At 36.6% G+C, this 25,578-nt stretch overlaps 1 protein-coding gene across 3 annotated transcripts in view; it reads right to left on the bottom strand.

Annotated features, from left to right (window-relative positions):
* The window catches only part of LOC136842470 (uncharacterized), a 54,519-nt gene extending 31,924 nt beyond the window's left edge, over positions 1 to 22,595 (bottom strand). Inside the window, exons 1-3 of one of the 3 annotated variants that reach the window (XM_067109846.1) lie at positions 22,571 to 22,595; positions 12,842 to 12,970; positions 6,521 to 6,738 (exon numbers count right to left, since the gene is read on the bottom strand). In XM_067109846.1, coding sequence (XP_066965947.1) covers positions 6,521 to 6,738; positions 12,842 to 12,924 — 301 coding nt within the window. In that variant the 5' untranslated portion in view covers positions 12,925 to 12,970; positions 22,571 to 22,595. Of the gene's footprint in view, positions 1 to 6,520; positions 6,739 to 12,841; positions 12,971 to 20,901; positions 21,489 to 22,570 lie in introns of those variants that run through there. The other 2 variants (XM_067109845.1, XM_067109847.1) reach the window with 2 other exon arrangements.
* Between the last annotated feature and the right edge of the window lie 2,983 nt (positions 22,596 to 25,578).

Genomic DNA, 25,578 nt, shown 5'->3' with positions numbered 1-25,578 from the left:
AACTTTTCAAAGTATACACATTTCAAAATTCAAGTTATGAGATTCAACAAAAATTTAAAAATTGGCATTATTCATCCTATTTTTATCAATACTGTATTATAGTATTAATTTTACTTAATAAATTATAGTTCTCTAAATATGAGAATTTACTCAATTATTAAAGTATTATTATTCAAAAGATGTACCCTATTCATCTTGAAATCCTAGCTTCCAAAGAATATGGTGTTCATTTGAAAAAAAAATATCAGAAGGAAATAGGACATACAATACATAAAAAATAATTCAGTAATTAGGAAAAACTAACATTAATAAATAAACAATAAAAATGCTTGAACTTTTGAGGTTCTAATTGTACAAAATCCTCAGGGAGCCCGTTCCATAGCCCAATGGTGTGAGGAATAAAAGGCTTCTGGAACTGAGAAGTTCAACAAGGCAAATTGCACACTGGCGCCACTGTTCAGAAAATCTGGTTGCTCTCATTGTAAAAGAGGATCAGTGATCAACTGTGAAAGTGAAAGTTCTCTGCTGAAATGTAACTTAAGGAAAACTGACTAACAATATACCACCAGATGATTCTCCAAGTCATAACTGTTCTGTTAATGTTAGAAAACAGAAACCTACCCCCACAAACAGTATTCTAGTAAAGGAAGGATAATGGACCTAAAACAGGTTGCGTTAATTTTACCATTGTTGTATACAGTATATACAAAGCCTTACATACAATACCTAACTTCAGTGTGGCATTTTCTGACACTTTCTATAGATGTTTCTCAAAAGTAAGATACGAGTCAAAAGCTACACTAAGTATAGTCCAAGCTTCATACTCATCCAGCAGAGTTTCATCCACCCGAGGGGAGGATAGGGTGGAAAATCAGTACGAGATCCACTAATCAGTAGTATTTTCGTTTTCCTGGAATTCAGTCTTTTACCCCACTGATTACACCATTCACTAATCTGCTCCATGTCATTCTCAGCTCTAAGGCAAAATTATAAAATACTATTCCACTTACAACAGCTTTAAAGAGAGCGCTTGCAATAAATTTAATCTATTAACTGGTGATAGTGTTAACAAAAAGTGAGTTTCATGGTAAATACTTCAATACTCATTCCTAGGGTTCAAAAGGATCTGCAGATAAAATTTTATAACGGAGTCTAAAATCCAGAGAGATATTGATACTGAGTTGTAAGGGCTTCAATCTCAATTGATCTAAACACCTTAAGGTGCTGATCATAGCCAGATCTAATTGCACATAACACAATACTGAAGAAAGCATGGAACAATAACCTTGAATGTAGACAGCAAAAAACTCATACTATATCTACAAAAGCAGAGAAACTCTGATGTCTACAAGAATACAGGTGCTAAAAATTCCTCTAGAACAGCACCCAGAGCAATACATAAACTGCTGCTTCTGATACAAGGCTACTGTTTTTTCCACTTAAAGATAGAATCCGTGATACCTTTGAAAATCCCTTCCTCAGGCATCTCCTTGGGAGGAGATGGCTGAGCATCTCCAAGCTATTAAGTCGTATGCAGAAGTTAGTGGAGCCACATAGAATTAAGGCCCCTGTCTTGCAACGTAGCAGACTATGGAAATTACTCCAATTAAGAAAATGGTGTCAATTTCTCCTTAATGGAAGAATACAAAAGACATCTACCAAGAGAGCAAGAAAGTTCGACATCATTCTCTTTGAGACTACTACAGCTCTGTGGGAGTAAGTGGCATACGAGTCTGAATCAGGCCAAACTTTAAGAAATGCATCCATCATTCAAGCCTGAAGGTTCTCAAGGGAGAATTAGTTGACTGGTCACTCCTGTTCATCAGCATGCTAATAAGTCCACATCTGTGCACCCCTTTAATTCCACAGCGACAGTGAGACACTCGGATGTCATGAACACTCTGTAGGTCGGTTTGTCCTTCCTCAACCGCCAACAACACTGTCCTTCAGCAGAATGAACTACTGTACCAATATCATGTTCATTTGCACCCAAAAAAGCAGTCTTTCCACTATAACTTAGTTTCTGACCAGGGATAAACCTACCAGGAACCTTTGATGGTCCTTCCACCACCCTGACATCTCTGTAAGGGTTACCAGAAGTAGCGTTGACCATTATGTGGTGTATTGTAAGTCAGTGTAACGACACTTGTCATTATTCTTCATTTTGTGTTACAAGACAGAGGGTAAAACAAAACCTGGATGTAGGTTTAAGAATAAACTTGTCAACTCTTAGTTTCAGTGTCCCTCCTACAGAACCTGGCGACAATGATGGTTCTAGATTTACTTAAAAGTCTAATGAATGTTTGCAGTAAGTTGCAATCTGTTATGCCAGGACTGCACTGTAATTTTGCCTGATTATTCTGACATAATTCTCCAGTGAGGCCATGTTTCCTAACGAAGAAAGCCATTACTATGTGCAAAACTTCCTAGGGCTAAAATTCCTTGAGAAACAAGAAATGCCTATTCATCTTCCAACAGGAAAGCCTCTAAATTGCAAAAGTATACCCTCATCACCAGGAGGAGTTACAGAAGTTAAATGACAATCACAATGCACAGAGACTGAGCCAGATGAAGCAACACATCCTTGGCCTTCAGAATACTGTTGACAGAGTTGACCAACTTGAACCAGCCAACTCAGTAGAAAAGAATTCATGCTCCAAAAAGACAACACCACCCACCTATGGGCAACAAATTCCTTGTGAATACTTGAGGCACAGTAGACAAGCCAAAGAAAGCACCCTGAACAGCAATACTTCTCTGCAAATCCACAACGAAGGAACTTGCATGACAGCAGAAAAATGCATCCTGCATGTCCACCAAAATATCCAATTATTTTCTTGTTAAGTCACTAAAATCATGCTTGGAAAAATCAAAAAGAATGTGATAGACACAAAGTTGTTCTCTCTCAATGCATCCAACACTAGCACCAATCTCCGGTTGCTTATGGCTCTAGGAAAATGGAGGTAAAATCCCACTGAATTATCAATACCTGTTTTATGTATTCCCTCTAATTACAACCTCCTCCTCAAGAATGAGATACTACTGCTGGAGAAAACACAGAGGAATGGCTATAGGAGACTAAGCCAGTGGAGGGAAACCCAAAAGGGATCATAACTCTCCTTCAGTTTTGGGGATAAAATACAACTTGTACCAATATATCCTCCCTTCTCGCCTTTAAAGAGAGTCAAGTTTAGAAGACAACCAGCAGGAGAAACCAAAACAGCTGCCATCTCCCATGCAGATAGGAGCATAAGTGTTCTCACTTCTAAACCAATTTAGTACTGTATATGAATGAGACCATTCGACTGCAGCATCACAAATGGATTTGACACATGAATCAAAAACTCTAACACTTTTCCCCGCTAAAATCCGCTGGCACCACAAACTCCCTAACCTGACCCCACAAACACACTAAGCTTGTACCCCAACCTCTCTAAGCTAATGCAGAGAAGAGGCAATCATACTGAGCAAAAGTTCTGTAAAAGATAAAATTTCAACAATCTAAACAATAGACCTGGACAACAAACTCCATCTCAGCATGTCCAAAGCACTTGTCACTTTGGAGAACGTCTCTTCAAATGAACGAGACAGACAGATACAGACAACTCAATCTTTGAACAAAGACAGTTTAAATGCCAATAAACTGCTTGTATCATAAGAGGCAGTCCTCTGCAACTTCAAAAAACCAGAAGACAAGCACTGGCAGACTTAAAAGATGCTGTGTGTGCCAAGTATGAGAAAAGTTACAAAATGCACTCTAATTGGAGTAAAAAGCTTGGGTTCTCATGGGCACCAAAATGCTCAAAGATAACCAAGACCTATTCTCTATATGACTTCTTTCCTCCACTAGATGAGGATAAAGCGAAGTGTAACGCTCTAGCTAACACAACATACCAAAGGAGATTCCTCTAATTCAAACTCTTCCTCTGCCAGAGGCGACAGCAGGCAACAACAGGCGACAGCAGCCGACAGCAGCCAACTATCCACAATGAATCTGCAACTTGAAGAAAGGGTGACAGGAAAAATGCAGTCTGAAACAACTCAACGGAGTCGACATAGGTCAGCTGAGCAAAAGAAAACAAAGCGCCAAAGAAAATGGGAAAGGTTAAGAGGCAGAGGGACGAGGATCAACAAAGACTCTGCCTTGTCCAAAAGAAAGAAAGGGTGACAGGAGAAATGCAGTCTGAAACAACTCAACGGAGTTGATATAGGTCAGCTGAGCAAAAGAAAACAAAACGCCAAAGAAAATGAGAAAGGTTAGGAGGCAGAGAGAAGGGGATCGACAAAGACTCTTCCACCTTGTCCAAAAGTGACTCAACAAACTTGAGAGCACTTCTGTACAACACATCCTTAAAAAGTTAAGTAGCTAGAATAATATCTAGCTTGGAAACAACAGAATTAAATTGAATATAGAATTTAGACCAAAGGCCAAGCACTGGGACTTATGAGGTCATTCAACGCTGAAACAGAAATTGACAGTAAAAAGGTGTAACAGGAGGAAAACCTTGCAGTTGCACTATGAATCAATTGTTAGGAGAGGGTGGAAAGTGAGATGGAAGAAAGAGAATATGAAAGGAGGTATAGTAAAAGGAACAAAAGGGGCTGCAGCTAAGGGCCAAGGCACCCTGCAAAGAACCTTAAGTAATGCCTACAGTGCACTGCATGAAGTGCACTGATGGCGCTAGCCCCCCTACGGAGATTGGAATCAACAGAAGATACTGTGACCATGGTAGGGTGGAAAAGAAACATTAATCGAGGCAGAACCAAGAGATTTGCCAACAGCAGAAGAAAAAGCATGTAAAGAACAAACAGTTGCATTTCAAAGGAGAAAGAGGAATAGCAGATAAGGATATAGAATGAGAAATAGATGTAGATGAGACTGGTTTTAACAATCGATTGAGTCGACAGAAGATCAGAATAAGTACAACTCACTGCAGACACATTATTATTAATAACACTGTCTATATACCTTTATAACTAGTCCTATCAGTGCTAACCATCTCATACTAAGTGCCGATGATGGTAGAAGTCGCAAATGTTGTGATGATTAACGTTTACCAAAGCAACCTTTTGGCTAATGTCAATGAGACTCAGAGCACAAAAAATGAGAGGCAGGTGACCAAGGGTAAAGAACCACATCGCCCTGAGAGCTGATCCGGTTCCCTGACAGCAGAATCTTCCAACTGTCGCAGGGCAGTCCTAGGCTAGGGCTACAGACAGGGCAAGGCACCAACAGCTTACCTCTTATAGGGGACTGTACAACTGATCACACACCATGGGGGAACCCAGAACAGTTTTCCCAACAAATTAAGATAAACCTTGCACTAACCAAAATAAGGTTTATGTCCTGTTATAAATTTTCACCATGCTTTTCCTGACCAAAAGAGGAGCGGAAGGTGGAGGGAAAGAGGAAGTCTCAGTACTTACTGCAAGCATTAGCAAAGGAAAACCCTAGATGTACTAAGAATAACTGCAGACGAAGGACCTGGAGAAGAGGAAGAAATGAGAGGTTGGTGACCTGGCCTAACTAGTTTCTTTTGCAATCTATCAGTTTCCCTTCTCTTCTATACCAACAAACTTAAGCAGAAAGTCCTTCGAAAATCCCAACTTTCTCACATCTATTCTCAAGATCACACTTTATACCCCTGCAGTGTGTCTATTTACCAAATGAAAAAACAGTAATTATTCCTACAGAACCTGACATTCTTAGCTTTGATTCCAGTGGAAGGCATCCTAAGAAAAATAAATGTACATTACAGTACCATGAGAGCAGCAAACAGCCAAAACCATGATTTACCAACAAGCACCTATACACAATGGCAGCAAGGAGATTCTAACAAGAGCTACAACATTCAAAACACACCTGGTGGAGAACAGGTATACTAGACAGTCATCCAAGCAACCATTTGATCTAAGCTATCTTTAACAGTATGTAAGATTCATCCCAAACAATAACTTATATAAGCTATCTCTAACAACAGGTAAGATTCATCCCAAATAATATAACTTTAATATACACTCATCACTGTTTACTGCAACCCAAAAGGTAACATACAAAATATTGAGAAAAACAACAAAACAAAATATAAATTAGTTTGACACTACTCAGATTTAGATTATAGCAAAATTTTAGCAGGTGTAGACAGTTCACGAAGTTAGGCCCACCATTTAGTTCCAAACTAATAAGGATATATGTTTTTTGACAAGTGGTACATGATAAAGTCCTCCAGACGAATGGTAGTGACGTAGCTGGAAAAATAAAGTTGTGAAAAGTATTCACAGTTCTTTGCTTTCAGTCATTATATGTGCACCTGATATTATTTTACCCTTTACATACACTGAACCTGACCAATTGATAACTTTTACCTATGCAATTTTTGGCCTCATTTCATAATTAAGTCACTTGCTTAGCATTATATAATCCATGCTATTTTCAGTTGTGTATTATAAGGCTGCTTCATGAATTACTAAAATATCCCATGGATTTAACAAAAGGGAACAAAAACGGCATTAAACATACCAATAGCAGAATATGCATTTGCCTCCCTAGAGAGGGCCTTGTACTTATACAAGAGTTCTATCTCCTCTGCAGATAAGACAGATGTTTCAGGAAGCATGTCAATTAAATCTTTAGCTTCTTCCATCGTAGACGTCTGTAGAACTGCTATCCAAGTATTAAACTCCATAACTTTCTGATTTATACTGCTCTCAAGACTTTCTCTCTGTATTAACATTTTGCTGAAAATTTCAAACAAAAATAATGTTGATTATAAATGGAAAAATAAAAAATCTTTTGCTCTCTCCAGCACAATTTTCAATACAGTATATATGTACTATGATACTACAGTATATACATAGTGTATGATCTTTTCACTAAGGAATATGGCAATTAGATTCAAATACATATTCTACTTAGTGTACAGTAATTACATTCCTAAGTAATCCACTAAATTAATTCCTGTAAAGTCTACTGCAACACAGTATGCATACATACAAAGGTAAGAAGTTTTAGATGAAGCATGATTTTATCTTTTAACTTTCTGTTCCCTTTATAACAAGAAATACAGGTACTACCTAAAAAATATTTAAAAGTTGACGTGATTTTTTTTCACAACACATACCAAAGAGGCTGCTGGGACCTTAAAATGCTATGACATTACATGTAGTTACACATCTGTTCATACTTACATTTCTGGGATAGATCCCTATTAACTATGCTCGTAATCTACTTGAAAGTTTTATTATGAGCTGTAGTGTAAATTTTTGTGTTAACAGCAAAACACAGGCTGAGATTTGAGTGACCTAGTCCAAATCAGTTATTTGTTAAATACTAACTCCTTCAGAAGCTGAAATAAGATTACACCTTTTCACCAATTAATGAAGGTACCAGGCATTACCACATATGTACAGTATATGAAAAATGTAAAATATACACAAATTAGCTTATTTCACATGTGCCCTATTACCCAGAATGAGATATTCACTGGGAATAGCCATCAGTTGACAATAAACACCTAAGTCTTATCCTGTGAGTATCCTCCACCAAAGGAACCTTGCTGACATTAATGACTTCCACAAGCCAAAGTAACTGCATGGAAAGTAGTTGGAGAGGCTAGATGGGAGGTAACCCTAGTTAATTATAAGTTTTTTAAAAACGAACTTTATTCTTTTAATATAAACACACCAATTATTGGAAAAAGTACCTGATGGGATTGTTACAAAATTTTTAAAATAAAACTGATCTTTTAATAAAAACCCATTACTGTGGTTAACTATGACCAGTAATTAATGAGGAAGGTTGAAAACAAGGGGTTAGCATTCATGCATTATAAATCATTTAAAACTTTTATATACAAATCTTTTATTCTACTCAAGCAAAAAGTGAGAAAATTCTTTTTTCTTTTCAAAAGAACCAGTAAATATAAATACTCTTTATGGATTCCCATGGTACCTGATATACTAGAAGTTGCTCACTTAAAGTAGTAAAAATATGTGGCATATTGCAATAAAAGAGAATATGCATTACATACTCCTATGAGCTGAACAAGTGATGGTGTGTCACATGGGGATCAGTTTGCTAGGCATCATGACTTGCTTTCAGATTTCCTATTCATTATGTCAAAAAGTTTGGGGCTCCATCCCACCTTCCCCCATTATCAGACTAGTACCAGTGAGTCTTGACATCCTCAGCATGTCAAAATACCCTGCTGTTTACTATTTATTGTGGAGATATAGTGTTGCAGTCTGACTGGTTCATCTGGATTAAGAATCTTCCTCTACACTCAGCATGTCAACAGTGCAACCCTCATTGTACAGTAATTATCATCATCATCAACACCCAAGTTCATTTTTGGAGGCCTTCCCTGTCAGACCACATTTGTTTCATCTGGAAAGTCCCATTTACTTGTCATTTTCACTTTACAGTATAGTGTTCTTGAAAAACATTCTTCCATGCCTCCAGCGTTTTGAATACACAGTATTTATTCAGTTTTTTCTTAAATGTTTTTTTCATTTTCATCATCATAATTATCACTGTCCCCAACACTTCTACAAGTTTTCACTTTTTTTTCAGTTCACTGGGCATCTTGCTGAACAGATTGTGCGCCACATATTCAAAGGTTATTTTTCCAATTTTTGTTGTATCCTGACTCCAGTAATTTTTCCATACTCCCTTATATATATACAGCACTGTAAATGTTTCTGGTTGTATATCCGTACACTACATCTATCATATTTTTGTCATGTTTCCACATTTCAATGCATCTATTCCTAACTGAGTGTTCAAAAGACAGCATTTTATACTAAAGTTGTTCCCCAAGATCAGTTTGGTTTCTTATTCTTGCAGCTGTTTCTTTGTACTTCTGGCATAATTTGCATTCTTTTATGTGCAGACCTTGGCAAACTATACACTGTTTCACTTTAAAAACAATACACAAATTAACCTATGGTCTTTCCCACACTTTAAACATGCTAATTCTCCAGTACAATGATCTTTCCTACATCCTCATTTATGACAACTGAGGCACTATAATACATGATATGTCATCACATATTCCTATTTATCTTGTTAAATGTGATGAGAGCATTTTATGATATGATCTTGGTTTTCATTACTGACACAAGCTTTTTGAAGTAATAGCCTTGGGTTCTTAATGTTTGTATAGTCTTTGATCTCTCCTTCCTCATCTCCTGGGACATTTTCTATAAGAGCTTTGAATATTTTCTTTTCTTTTCCATTTTTTGCAGCTTGTAACTTTATTCTGTAAGAAAAGTCTGTCAGAAAATTATAAATAACGGCCCATCTTTCACCTGCTTTGTACATTTTATGGGATTCCACAAATCAGACTAGGTTTTCCTTCAGTTTAGCAGCTTTCAATGTAGGTTCATTAGATTTTAGATCTAATGTACCCCTTCTGTTTAGCCTCATGTCTCCACAGTATGTTTCCTCTTATATGAAACTGCACTGTATTCCTATTTGATTCAGTACTCAGTTATGTTGATGTCTCCATCAATCTCAGGAGTGACTTTGCAATCAAATCACATTTTTCAAAGGGTAAAGTAAAGTATTGACATGCAACTCCCTTGACATCTGTCACCATCTAATGATTGTATTACCATTACTGGTCTGTGTATTGTTATCACTTGAAATACTAATTAAGCTATTTACTCCACTGTGTGATATATTGCTGGTTACAGACTTTAAATTCACATTTAATAAAATAATCGTCTTCTGATGTCCTACAAACACAACCAAGATCAATGTTCTGTCTGTACTTTTATAACAAAAAAAGTTAAGCACACCTTAGTTTAACCAGACCACTGAGCTGACTAACAGCTCTCCTAGGGCTGGCCCGAAGGATTAGATTTATTTTACATGGCTAAGAACCAATTGGTTACCTAGCAACGGGACCTACAGCTTATTGTGGAATCCGAACCACATTAGAACGAGAAATGACTTTCTATCACCAGAAATAAATTCCTCTAATTCTTCACTGGCTGGTTGGAGAATCGAATGCGGGTCCAGCAGAGTGCTAGCCGAGAACAATACCAACCTGCCCAATGAGGAACTTATAACAGCACACTGATTCATCACCTTCACTATATCCATTCTATTATTAGTTATCTCCTGTATTATTTTTACACATTCATTTTCCATTACTATTGCCTTTTCTGTGTCATTTTCAGTCTTTTTTTTTCCATGTAAATATAAATGTTCTCTTTTCTAATTAAATTAACAACTAAACACATAAGCAACACAACACATCATGATGACAGTCCCAGCCATCCTAACAACTCAATCTCAGGGCTCCAAATATTATGTCAATGAGCCTAGATGTCTCAGGCTACAGAGTGATGCAGAAAAATTTGTCTTACAGACCTCTATTGAAAATCTATGTCTGATTTCACCATACCTAACAAATCTCTACATTCAGTCTCCATCACCTGAGTTGGGGAACCAGCTACTGTTTATCGATCGTCTGTGTCTCCAGCTTCCTCCTCAAGTCCAGTCTGTGCCTCAAATATCTCATGGTACACTCTCTATCCCTATCCCAGTCATTAGTCTCTGGCAATTGCATTACTGTACAGTATATTGGTTCTAAGAGGAAGTTATGTCATTAAGGGGCTTCTTCTAGTGAGGGATGCCCACCAAAAGATGATTTGTAATTCTTTTATCTATTAAAAGTTATTCTCAAATAACATTGCATCTTGCTGTCTATGTAGTACTGTATAATGTAACTAAAATAACGTCTTTCTACACTATGGACTCAATAGCAATGATAAATTGCATACTGATTTTCTTTCTCATATTGTCTGTAAAGTCAAAATTACCATAGGATATAATTTAAACCTTTAAACTTTCTTATTTAGTAACTACCTATTAAAAACCACATCATCATTATTATTATTTTCATTATTATCATTTAGGTAAGAAACCCATCTTTCAAACAAGTTTTATTAAATGCTATGACTGCATCAGCAGAGTTTATCCCGTACATTAATTTCTCAAATTTTCTTTTGGCTTCTTTTTCTGTGGCACAAATGAGGGAGAGTAAGTGGCTAATATTCATAATTTAAAGATGGTGAAAATACTCAGAAGTCATGTGCTTACTTTTGGTATAAAAAAAATACACAGACAGTCCATAAAAAAGGGTGGGGGATGGACATTACAGCGTGTAGCAGCACTCATCTTCTGAAGGTGGGTGTTGGGTAGTAGAGTTCATCATCAGCATCTTTACCCATCTAGGAAAGTTATAACCATGACAGAAGTGAAGTTTTGAGTGGATTAGCTGTGAGACTCAAAGGCATTTTATTCACGTGTGCAAATGGATTTGGCATCCATGACATGACATATCTGTATGTAGCTCCCTGGTGACTAGCTAAGAGACTCAAACCACTTTTTATTCTCGGAGGGTGAGCTGTTACTATTGGGAACAGTGTGTTGAGGGCTGGCTGGTAGTGTTTTCCAGCAGATAACTAGTGTTGTGCATTAGGGGCATCATATACTTAGATCTAGAGCAGATGCAGAACCATCAGAGGGCTGCTCTGCTATTTGATCTACGCATGTGGTGCACAGGTCGGGTCAACTTCAGATCTTGCACACTCCAACACATCCCCAGGCTGGGCACAGTCATGTAGTATGAAGACTGGAGTACAGCATTTCTCATGATGTCCAGGAACAGGTCAAAGGCACATCCTGAAGAATGCAGAGCAAAGAACTTGCATGGCAGAAAGTATGTCAAACTGCAGACTCTTCTCTTTGTCGCTCTGGAGAAACCTAAGCATGGAGTGTCAGGGTTGGTCGCACAGAGGAATCAATCACAAGCAAGCCTGTGAACTAATCCATTCACACTACTACAGTCACATCAGGAGACTATGTAACCAGACAGGAGCAGATTCTTGGGCAACAGATCAATCAAGAGCAAGCTTGCAACCCAATCTATTCGCTGCAATCACAGTTATCTACTGCTGCAGCTGATGTCCGGTTCAGCCATCCCTTAAAAGACCGAGCAGGTGACCAGGCAGGAGCAAACCTGAGCCTCATGGACTGGCAACAAGTAAACTTATTAACAAGCAACCTGTCCATCCACATAGCCTATCTCTACAATTGATATCTGGGTCAACCATTGTTCCTAAGAAGACCAAGTAGGTAACAAGGGGATGGGCAGACTCGCATTCAGGGATTGATCCCAGAGTAGCAGGGGAGATGGTTCGACTTGACAACAGCTGAGGGAAAAGTTTATGGGTTACTGACAGGTGAGTGGGCAGTACCCCACCACTCCCCTACCTGCCTCTATTAACTAACCTGTTGCCAAGCTTCAGTGACTGAACCAACTGTTTCTATAGGTTATCCATATAGAAGAGAAATGTCTGTAAAAACTAACATGTTGCCAAGTATCAGTGATCAAACATAGTATCACTAAAGGTTATCCATATGAGATATGAAGGTTTGTATTTTCACAGGACAAACTAGTAATCAAAAACCTTAAGACTCACTGATGACAAGATAAATCAGATATGTTTCTAAGAAATGAAATTTCAGTTAAGAATTTCTGACAGAATTTTAGACTAGTTGCATGTGGTTTAATAAAACATAAATGTAAAGATCTTGGCTGGAGAAAAAAGTGGGACAGGTATTAATAATCATACTTTAAGAATTTTGTTGCAGTTCCATTTATTCCTTATATTTGCACTACGCACTAAATCTATCTAAATCTGCTGTTCCTCTAAAATATGCATTACAAAATTACAAACCTATTTTCAAGTGATATAAAGGAAAGAACACATATAATTCAAAGAATTATAAGAAAATTAGGAAAACACAGGACAAAGTGAAACTTACTTTATAATTTCCATGGAGTCATCACTATCTTGATATGACATGGAAGGTTCTGTCAATCTATCAAGGTTTGGTAGGTTATTCATGATTGTATGTAAACTGCTACTTAACACCTGTAATTACTCCAGTTACCTGAAAAAACAATTCTGATCAAAACTAGACATACTTTTAACTTGGTAATAAAAACAGTTACAACCTAAATTTTTGCTTCCAAGGAGTAAATATTAATCCAGACCATGGTACCTAAAGGTCACATGCATACTTCAGTAACATAACCACAAAAGAAATTCTCTTTGTCACTCAAATTAGTTACGTAATGGCACACCAACCCACAATGTGTGCCTAATGATCATCAAACAATCAGGCAGCAGAAACCACTGTGGCTCAACATGACTTTTACGTACTGACAACATCTATCTCATTCCTTTTCTCCATGCTGTATACCTCATCCCCTGATCCCTCATGGGCAATTTACCAGTCTGAGTGTATTTTTAGTGACTGGCTTTAGCCTGTCTCTCATTAGTTTAGACAACACTGTCATTATTGTTAAAACAAACTTCCTTTGGAATTGCATTTTTGACTGTCATTAAATACAAAAGTAAATTATGCTAACATCTTTCTAACAGAACGTCCAACAAAAAAATTTACTAAAATGACTGAATATGAGGAAACCAACAAACATGGTAAGGAACAAGGTATATAACATACACAGAGCATACATCATGATGTTTTCTTCTTAGGTCTTCCTTTTATGCAAAGACCACATTGTTATTTCAAAAATCACAAACAAACATGATCAAGTTACACAGTACATTGTGTGGATAAAAATTTAGAAATATAAACTTTTACAACTTAGCCATCAAGAGATGTTTCTGTTACAGATTAGATAATTTAGCTGACAAGAATCATTTTTATCATAGGCCTGGATAGGCAAGTATGAGGTTACCAATCCCAGCAATCACTGTGAAAAAAAAGTGTTGCACTGCTAGCTACCACTTACTGTATCACATACACTGGTATGCTAATGTTTTTGTTATTATTTTCAATTAATGCAGTTAACTAAGAATTTTACTTTTTATTTACCATTAATATAAAAAACTTTATAACATCCACATTATTGATTAAAAATAAATTACAATCAATGTTTCCCATTTCTATTTACCCTTTTTTATATTGAGCTTGCTTATTTGTTTTGGTGTTTATCACTTTTTTTTTGTGTTGTAATGTCAATAATTAAGAGATGGTCAAAGAAAGTATATTCAATTGCAAAAATCATTATGACCAAGCAAAATAACATGCCAGCAGACTCTACTTTACCTTACATTTTATGCTATAGCTTAAGTATAACATACAACAATGCCACAATTTTTGGATATATGGTACAGGGACAGATTTCCTTTAAAATGGTGAAAACTTAATTAAAACTTTATGGTTGGTTTCAAAGATATTGATATCTGAAAACTTTAAATGCATTTTTACCTTTTTTTTAATATTGAGCCTGCTTATGTTTTTTGGTGTCTAACATGACTTTTTTTTACTACTTATAACATTTATATTCTTATGTGTTGTAACGTCAATATTTAAGAGATGGCCAAAAAAAAGTATATTCAACTGCAAAAATCATTATAACCATGCAAAATAACAAGCTGGCACACTCTACTTTACCTTACATTTTATGCTATAGCTTAAGTACAATATATAATAATGCCATAATTTTTGGCTATACTGTGCTGTATGGTACACAGATACATTTCCTTAAAAATGGTGAAAACTAGATTAAAATCATATGGTTGGTTTAAAAAATACTGATATTTGAAAACTTTAAATGCATTTTTGTCAGTTTGTAAAAAAAAACAGTGCTTGCTCCCTTGCTCCGCTGGGTGCCCCATATTATCTTTATATAATTTAAGGCACTTTGGGTCTGGTCAGGCTGTAGTGGTCTTGTCTCCAGTCAGGGTAGAAGCCAACACCCTAGTCGGCTTATGTTACCCTATATCCTGTTAAAATATGTTTTTTGTGTGTGTGTGTATTTTAATGCATTTTCAATGCTGAAATCAAGAATCTCTGGAGTTATGGGGTTTACCATTTACTGTCTAAACTATATTTCCCAGAAAAATAAATAAAGTTTGTTTAATGCTTGAAGGTATCAGTTAAATTAGTTAACTCTAACAGCCATTATGACATTCATTATGTGTCATTACCAAAGTACTGAAAATACTCTTCAAGACTGTACTGCCCTGTGTCTGATTGGCCAGTACAACAAAAAATAAACCAATGAGGAATAAGTATTCTAATGTTCTACTGATTCAACCAACTCTGGTTATTTTTATATTTTGTCTAGCTAGTGTCATAGGTTACAAAAAACATTGCCTCTATTTGCACCGGACCACCGTATTTGATTAAAGACTCATTATTCTTGCATCATGTAGTATATTCTAGGATTTTTATAAATACATAAATGATAATGGATATTTGGTTCATTTTTTTCCATATATCACATTATCAATGGACTCAGTAATGGCATATCTGAAGGTGTAAAGGTTTAAATATGCCAAATGGCCAAGATTATTTACACGAGGGTGATTTTAAAGGTGAAATATGGTTCTTCTGATAGCTCGAAATGTAATTCTGAGAATTCTGACAGTCATTTCCTACCACTATTATATCTAACAACCATGGAAAAGCCATAATGAATAAGTCAAAGGCCTAAGGAATAAGGTCAGGTAAGATCAGAGGGCAAGGTGCTTCCTACTGCCTTTGGGTATGAGTCCAAATATGGTTTCCAGAGGATGGCCTGTTAATGCTACTGTAAATTTACCAAAATTACAAAAAGATATTGGGAAACTATTTTGCAGCAGGCAAACCATATCACACCAATTCATTAATTTCCAGTTATTATCCCTATGCAGGCAAAATGGTAAATTTCTACCAAAATTGAATAATCACAGTGCAGTAATACTGCACGAAGTGCCTCTGTAATTATAATTTGTGTTTTTACAGTAAAACTGAAGACTACTCTACACCCCTCTGGTCTTGGTAACTACCAGTTGATGTGCAAAATGGGCTCTGTGTTTAGTAGTACCAGCCCTTTGGGGATGAATGTAAACACATAAGCAGGCAGCAAATACCATACAGATAAAAAAAAATGATCAAACAAAATAATAAAAAGGCGGTACAATAAACAGTCCTGTCAGCGGCTGGTGGGAACCAGATCATGGTAGAAATCTTGAGTTTTACCAGTTTTACTTTAAACCAATATGACATTTTGAACTTGAAAATGTCATTTTCCTATGTTTTAGTGTAAGCTTTGAAGTTTCTGATGTTCATCTCTTTCACTGTAGTAGTTTTACTCCAACACCAGCACCACTTCCAAGAGTGCCATGTTCAGTACCATCCAAATGGAATCAATATAAACATAAGATGGCAAAAACAGTATCTTGGTTAGAGTAAATTTATGATAGATTTGAGAATGTTTCGTACTAAACATGGAAAGGAGACTTAAGATCACAGCACAAAACTCCAATATCAAATAATGGTTTAAAATAAAATAATACTACTGTGCTTTGAGCATTTCTGACATTTGTTTCATTAGCAGATGACTTAATGAACAACAACTAACCAAACCTAAGGTACCAGATACTTTATTACTACTACTATTATTATTATTATTATTATTATTATTATTATTATTATTTCAGTAGATGAAACCTATTCACATGGAACAAGTACACAGGGGCCATTGACTTGAAATTCAAGCTACCAAAGAATGTTGGTTTCAATCTCCCACCGCAGACCCCACCTTGCAGCAATAAGTGATCATGATACAGAGCCAGTGATTTTTCACCGCCCTGGGGGAGATGCGAACCAGCAACATCTAAGTGGCATGCCATGACACTAACCACTATACCAGAATATGCTTATGTTTAGCTTAAAGTTACAGTAAAATAGGTTGTAAGTAATACTGTACTGGATATAATTTGCCAAGATTTTTCTTCAGGACATTATCTCCTTCCGAAAATGTCTTTTTGTCAGTTTATGCAGCTTATGACATTTGGATTACAGTAAACCCCCAGTATTTGTGGGGGATGCGTACCACACCCCCCCCCCAAATAGCTAAAATCCACGAATACTTAAAACCCCTCTAAAAACACTTAGAACTGCCTATTTGATGGTTTAAAATCAAAACCCTCTAAAAATGCTTAAACCAGAGTATTTTAATAGTTTTATCACAAAAAAAAGCATTTAGTCATGAAAATTATATGAAAATACAGTAATTAGTGAATATTTCTCAGTGAAAAATATCACAAATGGGCGAATTTTCTGCGAATATGGGTAGATACATTCCACAGAGAAATCCGCGAATATGTGAGTCTGCGAATAGTGAGACCGCGAATACAGGGGGTTTACTGTATAGGCCTACCTTATATTCAGCTGTTTTATTATGCTTCTTGAAGTGGTTATTTAGTCATTTCTTTTAATCAAAAGCAATGGAGATTTTATGAATATAGTCTACGCTAGAATATTCTTCTAACAACAGAGAGAGAGAGAGAGAGAGAGAGAGAGAGAGAGAGAGAGAGAGAGAGAGAGAGAAAAATTTACTGACAGTTATGTATCCTTTTGTTCAACAGGGTAATCTACAAGAATGCCCCCCAAATCAAATGAATCATGGGCTACTCGCAGACTAGCTCAGGTCATCTTATACATGTCTTTTTCAGCTATCATTTATTTTTTTCTTATTTTGTTATATGTCTTATGATGCCTTCCTACCACAGCCTTCATTTTCATAGAAATGCTACACCAGCCTTATATTTAGTATGTTAGTCCTTTCGTAAATATATTTCCTATATAATTTATTCAGATCAGTTCAATAGTTGTATGTAAGGCTGAGACAGCCCTATGATCTATCTGTGTGCCATCGGCTACATGCCCACAAGTTTTACTTTTATTCTCTGTGGTATAATTGGCATTACAACAACCACTGGCCATCGACACATGTATGTGTATATGCAAGTGCTTATGCTTGTACATTTCACTGTATGTGCATACATTTTATATCGTGGAGTTGAAACTAATATATTAATTAAAAGCTACTCTATTTCTAGCAGATACAGGTGGAAAACTATTTACAATAAGAAACTGATGTGTAGGCCTATAAACTGTCATTGCCTCAAAATGTAAGAATTTGATGTCTAAGCCTATGCCTTGTCATTTCTTCAAAATGTAAGAAATTGGTGTATAGGCCTATGCCCTGTCATTGCCGCAATGATAGTAACATCTGATAGGAAGGATTACGATGAGTTAATTACCTAAAATCAGAACTGTCTACATAAGTCTAAGTTTCATTTCAATTAATGTGGTCTATGTGGAACTGCTTATGTTGCCCAACACCAATTAAAAAAAAAAAGCATGATGCTTGTGTATTTAGGCCTAGCCTAGGCTGTGCATAATCAAAATTAAAAAAAAAGGTAAATCTAAGCATGGACTGTTACCTTGGAAATTGATTTTTTCTATACCGTACCTTTAGTGTTGCTGATGAAGGAGGTGCTGTTTATTGTCAGTCAATTATTATTAACCTCATATCTACCCAACGTGGCTGGGGACCCTTTGGGTGGGGGAAATCGTTGGGAGAAAGACCGGACTGCCATGTTGTTGTTATGGAATGATTCTGCACATTTGCAAGTCATTAGGGAGCCATATGTTTAAGAAGGGGATTGGCTAAGGGAACCTATTCTAAAAGGAACTATACTAACCTAACTTAGCAGGCCGCGTTATTTAGACAGGGTATGAGGACCCCCAGAACCGCCAGTGAAGGAAACTCCACTTTTTACCAAAACCTCCGCTATAGCCTAATACTGTGCCATAGGCCTAGCATTCCAGGATTGCCAGCATACAAGTTCTGAGGTTAATTACAGGTTAATTACAGTTGAACGACAAAAAATAATGGTAACTTCTTGATAAGCAACCAAAATACTTCAGGTACAATCAGTTTCCAAAGTAATACCCCATGAAGAGCTACTGCTTATCCTAGACCTAGTTCTACCACAGACAGAATGATCCCAGATCCTCATACTGACATATAGCCTAAATTAATATATCTTTTATCGGAGATATCAATTGCAGACTTCACAGCTCCGGAAATTCAAATCCGTGGTGTCACCATGGTAATTCTAAGCCGGCTGTCCGCGGTGAGCTAGCCTATGGCAATTGACATTTTCCTACGTTATTTTACCTGCTGAACATGAATTTAAAATAATATTTTGTCAGTTGGCTGTACTTAAAATGTAATTGACCCTTGAAAACTGCAAGTCTGTACCAGTAGGCAGAGAGAACTGCCAGTGGGTCGCACACAGCCCAAGGTTAAATTCCAGTTTAGCAGCAGCCGACTGGCAAAATATTACCTTAAACTCTTGTAAAGCAAGTAAAATAACATAGAAAAACGTCAATGGCCACAGTCTAGCTCCACTGCACACTATTCGCAGCTTTTGTAAACGGGAAACAAAACATTACCATTTCCGCTTTCAACTTGGGTGGCCTCTATAGGTTGCCGTAGCAGAGCGGCGCTGCGCGACTTATCTGCATTTTTAAATACTCCTGCAAGCTCGTATGTTCTGGCAAGAGGTAATTACTTTAAATTCTTGTTCAGCAAGTAAAATAACATAGGAAAACGTCAATTGCCAGTCTCTCGCAGTTCTCGGTAAGCGCAGAAAACCGGCAACTGGTGATTGGTGAACCAAAAGCTAGCGCATGTGTGTTAAGGCTAGGCTTAGAATCAGTAGTACTAGTAATGAATGAAAAGTGTCTTTGGAATGGCTCCCACTGTCCATTTATTTGCCCTTCTTTTTACGCTTGTTTTTTGTGTTCCAAATGACATATATAACAGGAAATACAACAATAAGGTAACGAAACCTTTTCCCAAGTTATTTAACCCACCAAAAAACCCAAATTCCCAATGGGTCTCCCTTACTGTTAGCTATTCTTGAAAGGGTTTTACCACACCAGTTCTAAGATAATTTACAGCTCAATTACAGCCAAGCAACAAAATATTACTTTAAATTCTTGTTCAGCAGATAAAGTTCTGTAGAAAATGCCAACTCCCATAGCCTAGCTCACCGCGGACAGCCGGCTTAGATCTACCATTAGGGTGACGTCATTCCCCTTTCAAGAGTTACCCAATCTGTGGCGTGCAGTGGGCGGGGCAAAGAACCTGGGTTTTGCTATAGGCTAAGTTATCCTAGTTAGCCTAGAGCTACCCACAACCATAACTCGGCCTACACTCAAAAAATAACCCTGAACTAACCATAACTTACCTTCCTAACCTGACTTCAGGTGCCGTGCCCTAACTTGGCCAGGGAGATTTAGCCCCCCCTTCACTCAAAAGTAACACTTGACATCGAGCACAGAGTGGTTTGGAGCACATAGCCTTGAGTAGCGTTTGTTCCGCGGAAGTTTTCGCTGAAGGTGAAATTAGGCTGCCAACGCCTAACCTACATAGCCTACATTTTATTTTTTATTGTCAAATATTAGGGTAATTCTATATATTAGCTCTGCGCCTGTTTTTACTTTTTCAACTGGTTTTTTCTACACTTTTAGGGGCTCTGATACTGGCGGTGCATCTGTTCGTTGTCGGCCAAATGGAGTGTACCTTCCCCGTGTTTAGTACTGGCCTGGGGGAGGGTACCCATACGTTAACAAGTTATTGCAATTGCCGGACGGGATATGAAGACCGCGTATGGAAACCCCTTATTGGATGGACTGCGGGGGTTAATTTACAGGTTAATTACACTCGAGCGCCAAAAATGAAGGTAAATTCATAATTAGCAGCCAAAAAACCTGTAGAAAAAGTCAGGTTATAGTGCCGTCGGCGACGCAGAGCTACCCTACAATTCTACCAATATTAGTTTGCAAGAATTATGTGTATAGAAGTTTTTTTTATTTGGGCGCTCCTTTATTTTTTATGGAGATTCGAAAGATATAATAAAAAATCGAGTAAGGATGCTCGGCCGGCAACGAACAAAATCCCGCCTGTCTCCCTAATCTGCATATTATCGTAGGCCTAGGCTTACCTAATCACTGATAATGATGATTACTTGCCGGCAACGTCTCAGGAAGACAGTCTAGTCTCCTTGGTGTGGGATTTATCTGTTGTTTGAATTTCTAATGAGATGTTTATCTCGCTTTTTGAATGTGGCGAAATTTTCACAAAGGACGATAGTAGTAGCACCTACGTGAACGTTACTCTACAACGGCTGTTTGACTTTGACGTCGTTAAGTTTACAGGTTTTCTATGATTCGCTGATTTTATGCTGTACCGCATTTATTCTCGATTGCCTCCTTACCATTACCTTCTAAATCAGATTTATCAGCATTGACATAGTTGCCATTATCATCTACTAACTTTCCTTAGATTATATTGCAGTCTGTTCAAGCTTTATGTCATTACGATCATTAGAACTAACCGCCATTGAGTTCCTGTTATGGGTAGTTCATTCTCCTTAAAGGTTTTCTTACAAGACGCATAAATAATAATTAACCTTATTTCTCATGTGATGTTTTTGTTTATAATTACGATTAACAATTGACATTGCGGGGGTTATTTATGGGCTGTTATTAAAAGCGAAAGCCCGTACAAGTCAGTCTGATGATAACAGTATCTGAAAAAAAGCTACGTTCACACAGGTAACGATTCGGCAGGCATAGAGAGGGGGTCACGCCAATGATGCAAGAAATTACTGGTATTCACACACACACACACACACACACACACACACACACACACACACACAGCCGTTTAAGGGAGCAGTTGACAAACCCTTGGTCAAATGAGTTTATCAATAAGCATTTCCATTTTCCAATCAATGATGACAGGAGCCATGGAAACACCTACCTGGCAATATATATATATATATATATATATATATATATATATATATATATATATATATATATAGAGAGAGAGAGAGAGAGAGAGAGAGAGAGAGAGAGAGAGAGAGAGAGAGAGAGAGAGAGAGAGAGAGAGAGAGAGAGAGAGAATATATATCCAATACAGCACGAAGGAACGCGTGCATGAGAATATCACCAAGTCCACGACGGAAGGTGAGTGAAAACCGGGACTTTGAACATGTACTTTTGTAGTTTATTCTACATTTTCAAGTTCACACTGAATACGAAAGAAGTTGACACTTGACGGAGATTTATACACAAAAAACGGAAGGGGAGGGCGGGATTATAGTTTGTGAATCTGGGCAGCAGCATCTTTAAACATGCTGCCCGGATTAACAAACTGTAACCCCGCGCCCCTTCTGTTTTTCATATAAATTTCTGTCAAGTTTTGTATTCAGTGTGAACTTGAAAATGTAGAATAAACTACGAAATCACATGTTCAAAGTCACGGCGGTTTCCACTCACCTTCCGACATGGACTTAATGATATATATATATATGTATATATATATATATATATATATATATATATATATATATATAAAAGCGCGATAGGTGGACCATGGAAACGTACTCATCTCAATATATAATTTTTTTATTTCCAACGTTTCGTAACAACGTTTCGTAATAAAAAGCTTTATTACATCATCTGTTAAATAATGAATAAAATTACTTTAAAAATTGCTCTAAAAATCAATAAAATTCATAAAATACTTCACAGTTAGAATACAAGATAAAAAAAACGAAAAAAACAAAAAAGACATAAAAGCAAAATCAAAGACCGCTAACCAACCTTATACCAAGAAGACAGAAGACAGAGTGCATAAAAAAGTTAACTCAGGTACAGCTGAGTGGAGGAGGTCTGCATGGTATTTAACTGGGGAACTAGTTGTTTAATAAATAATGATTCCAGGATAGGCAGTTCGCATGCATTAGTTGTTTGGTCTATGATACAGAAATCGTTTCTGTCAATAAATGTTTTACAAATTTTGGAATGGTTTCTTATGCTTGAATGCTCGGGATTGGAGAGCCTACAGCCAGTCCGAAAACTTAATCGCCGATGAGAGTCGATTCTGACCCTCAGTAACCTCCTCGTGGATCCGACATATGCCCCAGAGTTACACTTAGGGCAAGTAGCCTATACTTATGTACCACGTTAGAGGTCAAAAGAGGGTTTAATAGATCTTTGTATCTGAAAAAGGAACCAACCGTTAGTGGATTTTTAGGGATTAATTTCAGATTAATGGCACCATAATGTTTAGGCCTATGAACAATTTGTGCGAACCTTTGTCGAAAAGAATCATGTAAAAATGGAAATTTGGCATAAAAAGCTAATTTTGGTACTGTAAAAGGTTTGGCGATATTCATGAATTGTTTGTTAAGGAACATACGGAGCTTTTTAAAAAACAAGTTCTGTGGGAAGCAGTTATTCATAAAATATTCAGAAAGGAAACCAATTTCTTGATGGAAGGATTGCCAGTCCGATGTAATAAAAAAAACGTCATGTGGAGGAGAGTAAAAATAGAGTTCAGTTTAAAATCATAAAAACAAGTTTTTTCGGACTGGCTGTAGGCTCTCCAATCCCGAGCATTCAAGCATAAGAAACCATTCGAAAATCTGTAAAACATATATTGATAGAAATGATTTCTGTATCATAGGCCAAACAACTAATGCATGCGAACTGCCTATCCTGGAATCATTATTTATTAAACAACTAGTTCCCCAGTTAAATACCCAGACCTCCTCCACTCAGCTGTACCTGAGTTAACTTTTTTTATGCACTGTCTTCTGCCTTCTTGGTATAAGGTTGGTTAGCGGTCTTTGATTTTACTTTTGTCTTTTTTGTTTTTTTCGTTTTTTTTTTATCTTGAATTCTAACTGTGAAGTATTTTATGATTTTTTTTTTTATTTTTAGAGCAATTTTTAAAGTAATTTTATTCATTATTTAACAGATGATGTAATAAAGCTTTTTATTACGAAACGTTGGAAATAAAGAATTATGTTGAGATGAGTACGTTTCCATGGTCCACATTCGCGCTAATGTGTGCCACTGGCCGTCGCCTACTTCTGTTCTTTGAGAGATATATATATATATATATATATATATATATATATATATATATATATATATATATATATATATATATATATGTGTGTGTGTGTGTGTGTGTGTGTGTGTGTGTGTGTGTGTGTGTGTGTGCAATTTCTACCAAGGGAATTGAAACGCCATATACCAACCAAGTGTATGGCCAAGGTGAAGGTGAAGCAAAATGAATGCGAGATCTGTGCTTGAGAATGTCCTAGAGTAAAGGCGAAAGATCTTGTGTAAAAAATTTATTTACAGAGGTGATGCAACTTTTAATTACAATTAGTCGACACGTCTAAGATTTAAATGACAATACTGCAGAGAGCCATAAAAAATATTCTGATTTCAACTGTGATAGTTGAAGAAGATAAAATCACGTTTGTGTGAACAAGAACGTATTAATATGTCAGCAGTTTTGTACGCTTAGAGGCATCACAGTTAAGCATGTTATAAGGAAAAAATTGGGAATATTCTTTAATTTTTCCAAACTCTATACAGAGGGCAGATGTAGTCTTGTCACTTACACTGAAAAAAATAAATCAACACTATCTTTATGGTGACCGAGTTTCATTTTGGAACCTATGCCTATTGACGTTGTCTAAGGGGAAAAGAAAATGAATAAACTGCTTTGGCCCTGGTTTTTTTCAAAAGACAACGGAAATACTAAAAATGACAATATCATTCTTTTTTTATTAATTAAAGAGGTATCCAACATAGAAATTATATATGAAGTTGGCGGCAATATTACAATGTGTCTTAGCAAATTTCAAAATTATGTTTAAATTAGATATTTTGTTGGAGCTTAATTCTTGATACAATAATAAAGTTACTCAAGAAAAGGGTCTTATTTTATTAGAAGTTTTAAAGAACAGTAACACTCAAGACCCTTTTCTTAAGTGTAACTTTATTACTGTGTCAAAAATTACGCTCCAAAAAAAACGTCTTATTGTATCGTCTTTTTGATAGTCACGCGAACCTTCGTCTTGCATCTTTGTGTCTCCTTCTTTTTCCAAAAACATTCTGCTTGTCCAAACAAACAGAATATAAGAACGAACTATTATATCTTTGGCAGCTAAAGATAAATAACAGCCTTTATAAAAATTAAAATTGTTTGCTACGTAAGTAAATATCTTTTCGGTACTGAAGAATTTAAAGGCCTCTCCTCATTTAAAAAATGGCAATAAGATGAGAAAGAATACAGAGTGAGTTCAAAATCACATAAAGTAGAAATACAGAAAGGCAAATGTACATTGATAAACTCAATTGCAAGTGATGCAATTATCGAAAGTGTGAATCTACCCACCATTCAACACTGGCGACCATGTATCTCGAAAGAGAAAACGAAGAGTGCCGACTTCCATTCATCACGCAGCGTTGCGACTTCTCTCTGTATCTAGCCAGAATATGAATGTTTAGCTGTAAATTGAACTTTATAGCGATTTCGTTATCTGATGCATCAGTGTTTTTCATCTGTTTAAAGGAACATAAGTTGGACTTTGAGAGGCTTCGAATGATATAAAAGGCATAAATAAACTATACAGTATGCTCGAATTTCATCCTAAATGGCACAAATATCGAATAAACTGAATAGTATGGAGACCTAATTATGAGCTGTTCACCGATTGATATGCATAATTCTTTCGGTGTGCAGTGTTCAGTGTACAGTCCCAATCTCAGATGGAATACAGAAAAAAACGTAAAGAAAATATCGAACG

Source organism: Macrobrachium rosenbergii, chromosome 10, assembly GCF_040412425.1.
Source record: "Macrobrachium rosenbergii isolate ZJJX-2024 chromosome 10, ASM4041242v1, whole genome shotgun sequence".
Taxonomy (NCBI): Eukaryota; Metazoa; Arthropoda; class Malacostraca; order Decapoda; family Palaemonidae; genus Macrobrachium; species Macrobrachium rosenbergii.
The sequence above is the reverse complement of the archived record's forward strand: the minus strand, read 5'-3'. Positions and strand labels throughout refer to the sequence as shown.